This window comes from Dama dama, chromosome 15 (genome assembly GCF_033118175.1).
Source record: "Dama dama isolate Ldn47 chromosome 15, ASM3311817v1, whole genome shotgun sequence".
Lineage (NCBI taxonomy): Eukaryota > Metazoa > Chordata > Mammalia > Artiodactyla > Cervidae > Dama > Dama dama.
Genome location: NC_083695.1, coordinates 66,880,020 through 66,892,065, shown reverse-complemented (window position 1 = coordinate 66,892,065; position 12,046 = coordinate 66,880,020). Strand labels below are relative to the sequence as shown.

The 12,046-nt window shown below is 42.5% G+C and overlaps 2 protein-coding genes across 4 annotated transcripts in view; both read left to right on the top strand.

Moving 5' to 3' along the window:
- The window catches only part of HPSE2 (heparanase 2 (inactive)), a 676,642-nt gene that overhangs the window by 21,834 nt on the left and 642,762 nt on the right, over positions 1 to 12,046 (top strand). The window lies entirely within an intron of this gene.
- Positions 4,967 to 7,095, top strand: LOC133070320 (citrate synthase, mitochondrial-like). Its single transcript, XM_061162358.1, is given in 3 exon segments — positions 4,967 to 5,744; positions 5,746 to 6,387; positions 6,389 to 7,095. Coding segments are annotated over 3 exon segments (1,584 nt in total). The 5' UTR covers position 4,967; the 3' UTR covers positions 6,554 to 7,095.

The following is a 12,046-nucleotide window of genomic DNA, read 5'->3' as shown; positions in this document are numbered from 1 at the left end:
CACTTCTTCCAATGTGTATTCAGGGTTGATTTACTTTAGGATTGACTGATCTGATCTCCTTGCTGTCCAAGGGACTCTCAAGAGTATTCTCCAGCACCACAGTTCAAAAGCATAAATTCTTTGGTGTTCAACCTTCTTTATGGTCGAACTCTCACATCTGTACATGACTGCTGGAAAAATCACAGGTTTGACTATATGGATCTTGGTCAGAATAGTGATGTCTTTGATTTTTAATGCACTGTCTAGGTTTGTCATAGCTTTTCTTCCAAGGAACAAGTGTCTTTTAAATTTCATGGCTGCAGTCTCCATCCTCAGTAATTTTGGAGCCCAAGAAAAATCTGCCACTATTTCCATTTTTTCCCATCTGTTTCCCATGAAGTGATGGGGCCGGATGCCATGATCTTCGTTTTTTGAATGTTGAGTTTTAAGCTAGGTGTTTCACTCTCCTGTTTCACCTTCAGCAAGAGATTCTTTAGTTCCTTTTCACTTTCTGGCATTAAGGTGGTGTCATCTGCATATCTGAGGTTATTGATATTTTTCCTGGCAGTCTTGATTCCAGCTTGTTATTCATACAGCCTGGCATTTCACATGATGTACTATGCATATAAGTTAAATAAACAGGGTGACACTATACAGCCTTGACACCCTCCTTTCCCAATTTGGAATCAGTCCATTGTTCCATGTCCGGTTCTAACTGTTGTTTCTTGACCTGCATCCAGGTTTCTCAGGAGGCAAGTAAGGTGGTCTGGTACCCATCTCTTTAAGAATTTTCCACAGTTTGTTGTGATCCATACAGTCAAAAGCTTTAGCATAGTCAGTGACACAGAAGTATATGTTTTTCTGCAATTCTCTTGCTTTTTCTATGATCCAGCGGATGTTGGCAATTTGATCTCTGGTTCCTCTGCCTTTTCTAAATCCAGCTTGAACATCTGGAAGTTCTTGGTTCAAGTACTGTTGAAGCCTAACTTGGAGAATTTTGAGCCTTACTTTGCTAGTATGTGAGATGAGTGCAATTGTGCGGTAAGTCGAACATTCTTTGGCATTGCCCTTCTCTGGGACTGGAATGAAAACTGACCTTTTCCAGTCCTGTAGCAACTGCTGAGTTTTCCGAATTTGCTGACATCTGAGATGCAGAACTTTTACAGCATCATCTTTTAGGATTTGAAATAGCTCAGCTGAAATTCCATCACCTCCACTAGCTTTGTTTGTAGTAATGTTCCGTAAGACCCACTTGACTTTGTACTCTAAGATGTCTGACTCCAAGATGTAGGTGTGTGATCACACCATCCTAGTTATCTGGGTCATTAGATCTTTTTTGTACAGTTCTTCTGTGTATTCTTGCCACCCTTTCTTAATATCTCCTGCTTCTGTTAGGTCCACACCATTTGTGTCCTTTATTGTACCCATGTTTGCAAGAAATGTTCCCTTGGTATCTCTAATTTTCTTGAAGAGATCGCTAGTCTTTCCCATTCTATTGTTTTCCTCTTTTTCTTTGTGTTGTTCACTTAGGAAGGCTTTCTTATCTCTCCTTGCTATTCTTTGGAATTCTGCATTCAGATGTGTGTATTTTTCCTTTTCTCCTTTGCTTTTCGCTTTTCTTCTTTTTTCAGCTATTTGTAATGCCTCCTCAGATACCCATTTTGCCTTTCTTTTTCTTGGGGATGGTTTTGATCACCACCTCCTGTACTATGTTACAAACCTCCGTCCGTAGTTCTTTAGGCACTCTATCAGATGTCATCCCTTGAATCTGTTTGTCACTTCCACTGTAAGGAATTTGATTTAGGTCATAGCTGAATGGTCTAGTGGTTTTCCCTACTTTTTCCAATTGAAGTCTGAGTTTTTCAATAAGGAGCTCATGATCTGAGTCACACTCAGCTCACGGTCTTGTTTCTGCTGACTATATAGAGCTTCTCCTGCTTTGGCTGCAAAGAATATAATCAATCTGATTTTGCTATTGACCATCTGATGATATCTCTGTGTAGAGTCATCTCTTGTGTTGTTGGAAGAAGATGTTTGCTATGACCAGTGCGTTCTCTTGGCAAAACTCTGTTAGCCTTTGCTCTGCTTCATTTTGTACTCCAAGGCCAAATTTGCCTGTTACTCCAGGTATCTTTTGACTTCTTACTTTTGCATTCCAGTCCCCTATGATGAAAAGAACATATATATTTTTAATGTTAGTTCTAGAAGGTCTTGTAGGTCCTCATAGAACTGTTTGACTTCAGCTTCCTTCGCATTAGTGGTTGGGGCATAGACTTGGATTACTATGATATTGAATGGTTTGCCTTTGCAACAGAGATCATTCTGTCATTTTTGAGATTGAACCCAAGTGCTGCATTTCGTACTCTTTTGTTGATTGTGAGGGCTACTCTATTTCTTCTAAGGAATTTTTGCCCACAGTAGTAGATATAATGGTCATCTGAGTTAAATTTGCTTGTTCCAGTCCATTTTAGTTCACTGATTCCTAAAATGTCAATGTTCATTCTTGCCATCTCCTGTTTGACCACTTCCAGTATACCTTGTTTCATGGACCTAGCATTCCAGGTTCCTGTGCAATATTGTTCTTACAGCATCGGACTTTACTTTCTCCACCAGACACATCTACAACTGGGTGTTGTTTCTGCTTTGCCTCAGTCTCTTCATTCTTTCTAGAGCTATTTCTCAGCTCTTCTCCAATAGCATATTGGGCACCTACAGCAACCAGAGGAGTTCATCTTTCAGTGTCATATATTTTTGCCTTTTCTTACTATTCATGGGGTTCTCAAGGCAAGAATGCTGTAGTGGTTTGCACTTCCTTTCTCCAGTGGACCACATTTTGCCAGAAGTCTCCACCATGACCCATCCTTCTTGTGTGGCCCTACATGGCATTGCTCACAGTTCAGTTGAGTTAGACAAGTTGTGACCCATGTGGTCAGTTTCCTGCCCAATACATAGTAGATAAACAACAAATGGTATTTACTCTCTTCTTTTACACGAGTCATTACATGATTGCTACATAAAGTGATTTGTGGCATAAAGGACTCTGTGTGAATTAAGTTAGAAAACATCCATTGGGAGGCAAGCAGTAGGGGAGATACATGTGGGGCAACAGAAGCATCAACGTAGGGTAGTTCACAGAGGGTTGGAGGCACCCTTTTTTGCTTCCTAAGCTGGGCAGAGCATCTCTTGGGCCTCCTCTAAGAACAGTGAGAACTCCCCATTATTCAGTGTGGTCAATCTATTGAAAGCAAGGTAGGACATTCCTAGGATATTTAAAGGGTTTTCCTCTGTCTCACAAAAGATATGCCTCTCCCTTTAGAGCCACAGTCAGAGCTCATTTAGAAGAAGATTATTTTCTACATAAATAAAAATAAACAGGCAAACAAAGCAGAAAAAATCACGCTTGATAGGAATTGGTTATATGTATCATCAATTGAGTTCTTTCAGAATACTGGTTTAGTTAGTTTAAGCTGCAAATCCACTCTTAATTTTGGTTTGGTATTGTTTTATGTATAGGCCCTACTCGGCAATCTTGACATTGCAACAGAGAGCACTTGATTAGAATTTCCACACAATAAGAAAAACCACTTTAGTAAGTTAATGCTTTTTAAACAAGGGCCTCTCTTTTCCCAAACATGTATCTTTTCTTCCTCAATTGTCTGTCTGACATGTAGAAAAGGAAAGGTACGTGTCTCTGCCTTTTGCAGGAATGAAGAATCTACCATTTAAACTTGCTCTCATGTGTTTTGCTTTCTTGGCCTGTTTATATAAATATAAGAAGCCAGAAGCCAGTGAAAATAAAAATCATGAAGCTATCCATGAGACATGCAGAAGCAGACTCCTTGAATGATAAACAAGCTCAGCTGCAGGAAGATCTATGGTCTGAAATTCATTATTGAAAAACTTCCATTGGATGGACAGTTTGTCCAGATGAGTTAGTTAATTTTAAGAGCTCTGTGTCCTCTTAGAAATATACCATTCCAGATTGGCTGAAAATGTGTTTACTTTGAACATTCATCAGTAATTTTGGGTCAGCCACCCCACAGCTTGGTTTGCTTTGGTGCCAGCTGCATGTGTCAGGAAAGTTAGATGTCTCTTGTTTTGTTAAAAGGAGGAAAAGTCATGTGGGGGAATGGGACTCTTGGAGAGAGAAGGGAGCATGGAGTTTTCAGTTTGCCTGAGGATTGAGAAGCTATGAGGAGAGGCTAGTCCATATTAACCTGTAAGGAATTCAGGGGCTTTTTCCAAGGATAACTTATCTTCTCTGCAAATGAAATTTCATTTTGATATTCCAAAACTATTTAAACAAATCATTTCACTTGTGCAATAGCTCTTTTTCTATGCTAGATTTACTAATCCTTACATGTTCTATTTGAATCCTGCCTTTACTCCTAAAATTTTGTTACTGCAGTGGCTTTGTTAAGCCTTCTCTTGTCTAAAGTTCTGAAGCAGTAGGAGATAAGAACCATTGCCCTTTACCAATGTATTGTACTCTGTGTTCTCTGGTGGCTCAGTGGTAAGGAGTCTGCCCTGCCAATGCAGGAGACATAGGTTTGATCCCTGGTTCAGGAAGATACCCTGGAGGAGGAAATGACAGTCCACTCCAGTATTCTTGCCAGGGAAATCCTATGGACAGAGGAGCCTGATGGGCTACAGTCAGTGGGGTAGCAGAAGAGTCAGACACAACTTAACAACTCAGTTCAGTTCAGTCGCTCAGTCATGTTCGACTCTTTGCGACCCCATAAACTGCAGCACGCCAGGCCTCCCTGTCCATCACCCACTCCCAGAGTTTACTCAAACTCATGTCCATTGAGTTGGTGATGCCATCCAACCATCTCATCCTCTGTCGTCCCCTTCTCCTTCCTTTAGTCTTTCCCAGCATCAGGGTCTTTTCCAGTGAGTCAGTTCTTTGAATCAGGTGGCCAAAGTATTGGAGTTTCAGCTTCGGCATCAGTCCTTCCAATGAATATTCAGGATTGATTTCCTTTAGGATGGACTGGTTGGATGTCTTTGCAGTCCCATGGACTCTCAAGAGTCTTCTCCAACACCACAGTTCAAAAGCATCAGTTCTGCCCCTCGTCCGCGCGGCCTCTGGTGCAGCGGCGCCGCCTCCCGTTCCTGCCGCAGCTCTCTTCCCTTCTTCCCTCCCTGGCGGATCCCCGAGTTCGCCCGCCATGGCTTTACTCACTGCGGCCGCCCGGCTCCTCGGAGCTAAGAATGCATCCTGTCTTGTTCTTGCTGCCCGGCATGCGAGTGCTTCTTCCACGAATTTGAAAGACATATTGGCTGATTTGATACCTAAGGAGCAGACCAGAGTTAAGACCTTCAGGCAGCAACATGGCAAGACAGTGGTGGGCCAGATCATGGTGGACATGATGTATGGTGGCATTCGAGGCATGAAGGGATTGGTATATGAAACATCAGTTCTCGATCCTGATGAGGGCATCCGTTTCAGAGGCTACAGCATTCCTGAATGCCAGAAGCTGCTGCCAAAGGCTAAGGGTGGGGAAGAACCCTTGCCAGAGGGCTTGTTTTGGTTGCTGGTAACTGGACAGATCCCAGCAGAGGAACAGGTATCTTGGCTCTCACAGGAGTGGGCAAAGAGGGCAGCTCTGCCTTCCCATGTGGTCACCATGCTGGACAACTTTCCCACGAACCTGCACCCCATGTCTCAGCTGAGTGCAGCAGTTACAGCTCTCAACAGCGAGAGTAACTTTGCCCGAGGGTACACAGAGGGCGTCAACCGAGCCAAGTACTGGGAGTTGATTTTACGAAGACTGTATGGATCTGATCGCAAAGCTTCCTTGTGTTGCAGCAAAGATCTACCGGAATCTGTACCGAGAGGGCAGCAGTATTGGGGCCATTGACCCTAAGCTGGACTGGTCCCACAATTTCACCAACATGCTAGGCTATACTGATGCTCAGTTCACGGAGCTCATGCGCTTGTACCTCACCATCCACAGTGACCATGAAGGCGGCAACATAAGTGCCCACACGAGCCACCTGGTGGGCAGCGCCCTTTCAGACCCCTATCTGTCCTTTGCAGCAGCCATGAATGGGCTGGCGGGGCCCCTGCATGGACTGGCAAACCAGGAAGTGCTGGTTTGGCTGACACAACTTCAGAAGGAAGTTGGCAAAGACGTGTCAGATGAGAAGTTACGAGACTACATCTGGAACACACTCAACTCAGGACGGGTCGTCCCCGGCTACGGCCACGCGGTGCTGAGGAAGACTGACCCTCGGTACACCTGTCAGCCAGAGTTCGCGCTGAAGCACCTGCCTCAGGACCCCATGTTCAAGCTGGTCGTGCAGCTGTACAAGATCGTGCCCAACATCCTCCTGGAACAGGGCAAGGCAAAGAACCCCTGGCCCAACGTGGACACTCACAGCGGGGTGCTGCTGCAGTACTACGGGCATGATGGAGATGAATTACTACACAGTCCTGTTTGGGGTCTCACGGGCACTGGGCGTGTTACCACAGCTCATCTGGAGCCGAGCCCTAGGCTTCCCTCTAGAGAGACCCAAGACCATGAGCACAGACGGTCTGATGAAGTTTGTGGACTCTAAGTCAGGGTGAAACTGAAGGTGGGGAGGAAACTATCCACCAGAGAGTGAGGGATCTTTAAAAAAAAAAGTATACTTTTGTTTCGGGGCTTTTAAAGACTTAAGGTTAAATTGTATCTGAGGCACTGATGATAAGTTTGAGGTTAAAATATAAATTAAGATTTTTTTAAAGAAGAAAAGTAACCCCTTCTTCCCCAACCAGCTCCTTTACCCGGCCTGGTATGAGTTGCCCATCTACTGTAGGATAACCAGGACTAATGCATGTAGTGTGGGTCAGGTTTGCCCTCAGCCCCACCTTCAGAGTGAGAATCTGGCTCCTCTTTCCCCAGGTCAAAGTTGGTTGCAGAGAATCTGCCGTCACTTCAGAGCTTTTGGTTCTACTGTGTCCACCCTTTAATAGGCCAGCAAACCAGGACCCTGCCCCTTCTGTTTCCATAGGAATCATGTTGGATTGTCAGCTGCACTAAGCCCCATTAACCTCTCCCATGCACACAGACACTTCCTAGCAAGATCTATTGGTGATGCTGTGGCTTTTTTTTTTTTTTTTTTTTTTAAGCTACCAGATGATTATAAAGGCCATAGTATTTGTTGTGACTGGCAACCAATATTTGGTTTTTATTTTTATTTTTTTAAATTATCCTATTAAAATTAAGATCTAGGAGTGTTGTATTCCCCGTTACTTGAATACTCACCTCTTTCCAGATTTTCTATACCTGCTGCACCTCAAGCCAAGGTTGCTGTGGACCTTCCTGTCTCGGTCCTTCCTAGAGACCTCTCTTCAGCAGGTATATACAGCACTGTCTAATGTGTGGTCTTTCCTAGTTATTTGGCTTTATCAGTGCTTAATGTGAACTAAGTTTTTACTTCCTTGGAACACAGACCACTACCCTCTGACCTTTTTTTTTCCCCTTTAATATGCTGTGAGCTATAGAACAAGGACTTTGGAATGACAAGCATGATACTTTCATGGCCTGATCCCAGGAGTACTAGTACCTCTTTCTGAACAGGGAAATGATTTTTAAGATCGGACATGGTCCTTTTTGACTATCAGGTACTGGGGCTGAGGACATTAAAAATAGTAAAACTCCCTCCTCATCCCCTGCCACAAGCCAATATCCCTTTATTTATCTAGGTCCTTATCCTGTCCCTTCCCCAAGAGCTCACAGTACACTGTTTGTTTTAGAAGCCCCATATGCACAGGTTTCAAGTGACTCAGAAGGTTCTACTGCCTTTTTAAGAAAGGATTAAAAATACACTCCTGCTGTGCCCCCTTCGTCCCTTGCAACTCCTGCCTGTTTGTGTGGATCCCTAATCCCCGGAACCATGCTGTTGAGATGGATAATACTGTCTGTAAACCCTTGGGTAACTGTCACGATGCAGACTTCAGGTTGTTCTGTATAAAATGCAAAATAAATGTTTTTATTAACAACAACAAAAAAAGCATCAGTTCTTTGGCACTCAACTTTGTTTATAGTGCAACTCTCACATCCATACATGACCACTGGAAAAACCATAGCTTTGACTAGACAGACCTTTGTTGGCAAAGTAATGTCTTTGCTTTTTAATAAGCTGTCTAGGTTGTTCATTAATTTCTTCCAAGGAGCAGGCACTTTTTAATTTCGTGGCGGCAGTCACCACCTGCAGTGATTTTGGAGCCCCCCAAAATAAAATCTGTCACCATTTCCATTGTCTCCACATCTATTTGCCATGAAGTGATGGGACTGGATGCCATGATCTTAGTTTTCTGAATGTTGAGCTTTAAGCCAACATTTTCACTCTCCTTTTTACTGTCATCAAGAGGCTCTTTAGTTCATCTTCACTTTCTGCCATAAGGGTGGTGTCACCTGCATATCTGAAGTTATTGATATTTCTCCCAGCAATCTTGATTCCAGCTTATGCTTCATCCAGCCCAGTGTTTCTCATGATGTACTCCGCATGTAAGTTAAATAAACAGGGTGACAATATATAGCCTTGACGTACTCCTTTCCCTATTTGGAACCAGTCTGTTGTTCCATGTCCAGTTCTAACTTTTGCTTCCTGACCTGCATACAGATTTCTCAAGAGGCAGGTCAGGTGGTCTGGTATTCCAATCTCTTTAAGAATTTTCCACAGTTTGCTGTGATCCGCACAGTCAAAGGCTTTGGCATGGTCAATAAAGCAGAAGTAGATGTTTTTCTCGAATTCTCTTGCTTTTTCTATGATCCAGCAGATGTTGGCAATTTGGTCTCTGGTTCCTCTGCCTTTTCTAAACCAGCTTTAACATCTGGAAGTTCACAGTTCACATACTGTTGAAGCCTGGCTTAGAGAATTTTGAGCATTATTTTGCTAGCATGTGAGATGAGTACAATTGTGCAGTAGTTTGAACATTCTTTGGCATTGACTTTCTTTGGGATTGGAATGAAAACTGACGTTTTCCAGTCCTGTGGCCACTGCCGAGTTTTCCAAGTTTGCTGGCATATTGAGTGTAGCACTTTCACAGCCTCATCTTTTAGGATTTGAAATATCTCAACTGGAATTCCATCACCTCCACTAGCTTTGTTCATATTGATGTTTCCTAAGGCCCACTTGACTTTGCATTCCAGGATGTCTGGCTCTAGGTGAGTGATCACACTGTCGTGATTATCTGGGTCATGAAGATCTTTTTTTGTATAATCCTTCTGTGTATTCTTGCCACCTCTTCTTAATATCTTCTGCTTCTGTTAGGTCCATACCACTTGTGTCCTTTGTGGAGCCCATCTTTGCATGAAATGTTCCCTTGGTATCTCTAATTTTCTGATGCCTAAAGAACAACAAATTCTAGTGAATGTAGAGTGATAACTCATGTTTTCATTTCCCTAATGACTAATGATATTGAACATTGTCTCTATAGTTATTTGCCTTATATATTTTCTTTGGTGACATTTCTGTTCCAGTGTTTTGTTTTTAAATGGGTTGTTTTTCTGGTTAGTAAGTTGTGAGAGTTTTAATATATTCTGGATACAAATCCTTTGTCAGCCATTTGTTTTATAAATATTTCCCCCCTGTATAGAGTTTCTCTTTTCATTTTTTAAAAATGTACCTTTTGAAGTGTAAAAGTTTTGGTAAAGGTGGGTGGTCAAAAGAGTAAAAGAAAATAATCAGTAAAAAATAAAGTTGTACATCCTTCAATTAGATGAATTCAGGTATGCATCACTAAGGTTCCACTTTTGCATTGAGGACAAAAGGAAGCTCACAGCTAAATTCACTGCTAAATCATTCTAAGCCATCCTTTTCTTAAGTTTCTGGGATGATCCATGTGCCTTGTGAGGACAAAGGATGATTTTGTTTTTGTATGTGTTTTCAGCATGCCTAATACTGTACCTGGTAATAGTAGTAACATTTATTGAATACTTACTACATGATAGGCAGTGTGCTAAGCATTAAAAAAGTTTTTTATTTGATAAAATCCAACTTATTTAAAAGTTAATTTGTGCCTTTTGTGTTCTAGGGTTTACAAAATGCGTTTTAAATGATCAGAATCTACTTTGAATTTATATTACACAGTTACATGCATGGTGTAAGTACCATATTTTCCCTCCCATCCCTCATGCCATTGATATCATAATTTCATTTTAACATATGCCATGCTTGAAATCTGTTGTTCTTATTTTTGCTTGAACCATTCAGTATCTCTTAGAGTAACTAAAATAAGAAAAACAATTTTTTTTAACCTTCACTTATTTCTTCTCGGACACTCATCAACTCTTTTTTACTTCCACTTTTCTTTTTTTCTCCTTCTGCCTGAATACTTTTCTTTAACATTTCTTAAAGAGTAGGTATACTGTCAGTGAGCTTGAGAAAATTATTTCTCCTTTACCTTTGAAGGATATTTTTGCATAGTGCAAAATTCTGGGTTTGCCTTTTTTTTTTTCTTTTAACACTTTATTTATTTTTTTCATTTATTTTTATTAGTTGGAGGCTAATTACTTTACAGTATTGCAGTGGTTTTTGCCGTAGATTGACATGAATCAGCCATGGATTTACATGTGTTCCCCATCCCGATCTCCCCTCCGCACTCCTCCCCATCCCATCCCTCTGGGTCTTCCCAGTGTACCAGCCCTAAGCACTTGTCTCATACATCCAACCTGGGCTGGTGATCTGTTTCACCCTTGATAGTATAATTGTTTCAATGCTATTCTCTCAGAACATCCCACCCTCGCCTTCTCCCACAGAGTTCAAAAGTCTGTTCTGTACATCTGTGTCTCTTTTTCTGGTTTGCATATAAGGTTTCATTACATTTTCTTCCATGGTTTCTGTTGAGAAGTTTGCTATAATTCTTGTTCTTTCTTTTTTTATTTTTGGCCATGCTGCTGGCCATGTGCAGAATCTTAGTTCCCAGATCAGGAATCAAGTCATGCCCCTTGCAGTAGAAGTGAGGAGTCTTTAACCACTGTCCAGAGAAGTCCCTGTAATTCTTATTACTCCTCTGTAAGCAGTGTATCTTTTGTTTTCCCTAAGTGCTTTTAGATTTTCTCTTTGTCTTTGGTTTTTTAGCATTTTGACCTTGATATGCATAGGTATGTGTGTGTGCATGTTTGATTATTGTTATTTATCCTGTTTTTAAATCACAAATAAGACCTTTTGTTTGTCAGTATTAAAAGTCTGCATTTTAAACAGATTCTTGAACTGCTGGCTCATATCCATCAGCTCATTCAACTTTAGTACCTGTCTCATCCCCAGCAGCTTTTCCAGAACTACTAATTTCACCATTAGCTCCATGAGTTTTCCCAAATTAAACTTGAACTTCTTTAGCATTTTTACGTTTCTGTTTGCAGTGCGGTGGGGGATGCGGTCTTTGGGGCCAAGCCTGCCCCTTCCCTTCCCCCCTGCCTCCTCCCTCCGGCGGGGCTGGGCCGGTCTGCAGCCTGCGAGCTCTTCTCTGGACTTTCTCAGTCCCTTTGTTCTGCGAACGGCCGGCAGTGTGTTCGGGCCGGTTAATTTTCTCTCTCTCTTTTACTGTCCCACAGTTTAAGTTGGTAACTCAAAAAGCTCCCTCCAATTGCCCTCAGGGCACTCAGGCCCGGTCCTTACCCTACGCAATGCCGCCCGCTCCTCTTCGTTCGGCCCCCACTTGCTGGTGGCGGATGCGGGCGTCTGGGGTACTTTTCCGCTGGGAGTTGCTTTTAGGCACGTAATCTGTGAGTTTTATTTATTGTTCCCCTCCCAGTCAGGTTGCCCTCCGAGGTTCAAAAGCTTCCCCCAGACCCGCCAGTGCGAGGGTTTCCCGGTGCTTGAAAACTTCCTCTATTAAGAGTCCCTTCCTGGGACGGATCTCCGTCCTTAGCTCCCCTGTCTCCCCTTTTATCTTTTATATTTTGTCCTACCTCCTTTTGAAGACAATGGGTTGCTTTTCTGGGCACCTGATGACCTCAGCTAGCGATCAGAAGTTGTTTTGTGAAGATTGCTCTGCGTTCAGTTATTCTTTTGATGAATTTGTAGGAGAGAAAGTGGTCTCCCCGTCCTATTCCTCCGCCATCTTGGCTCCTCT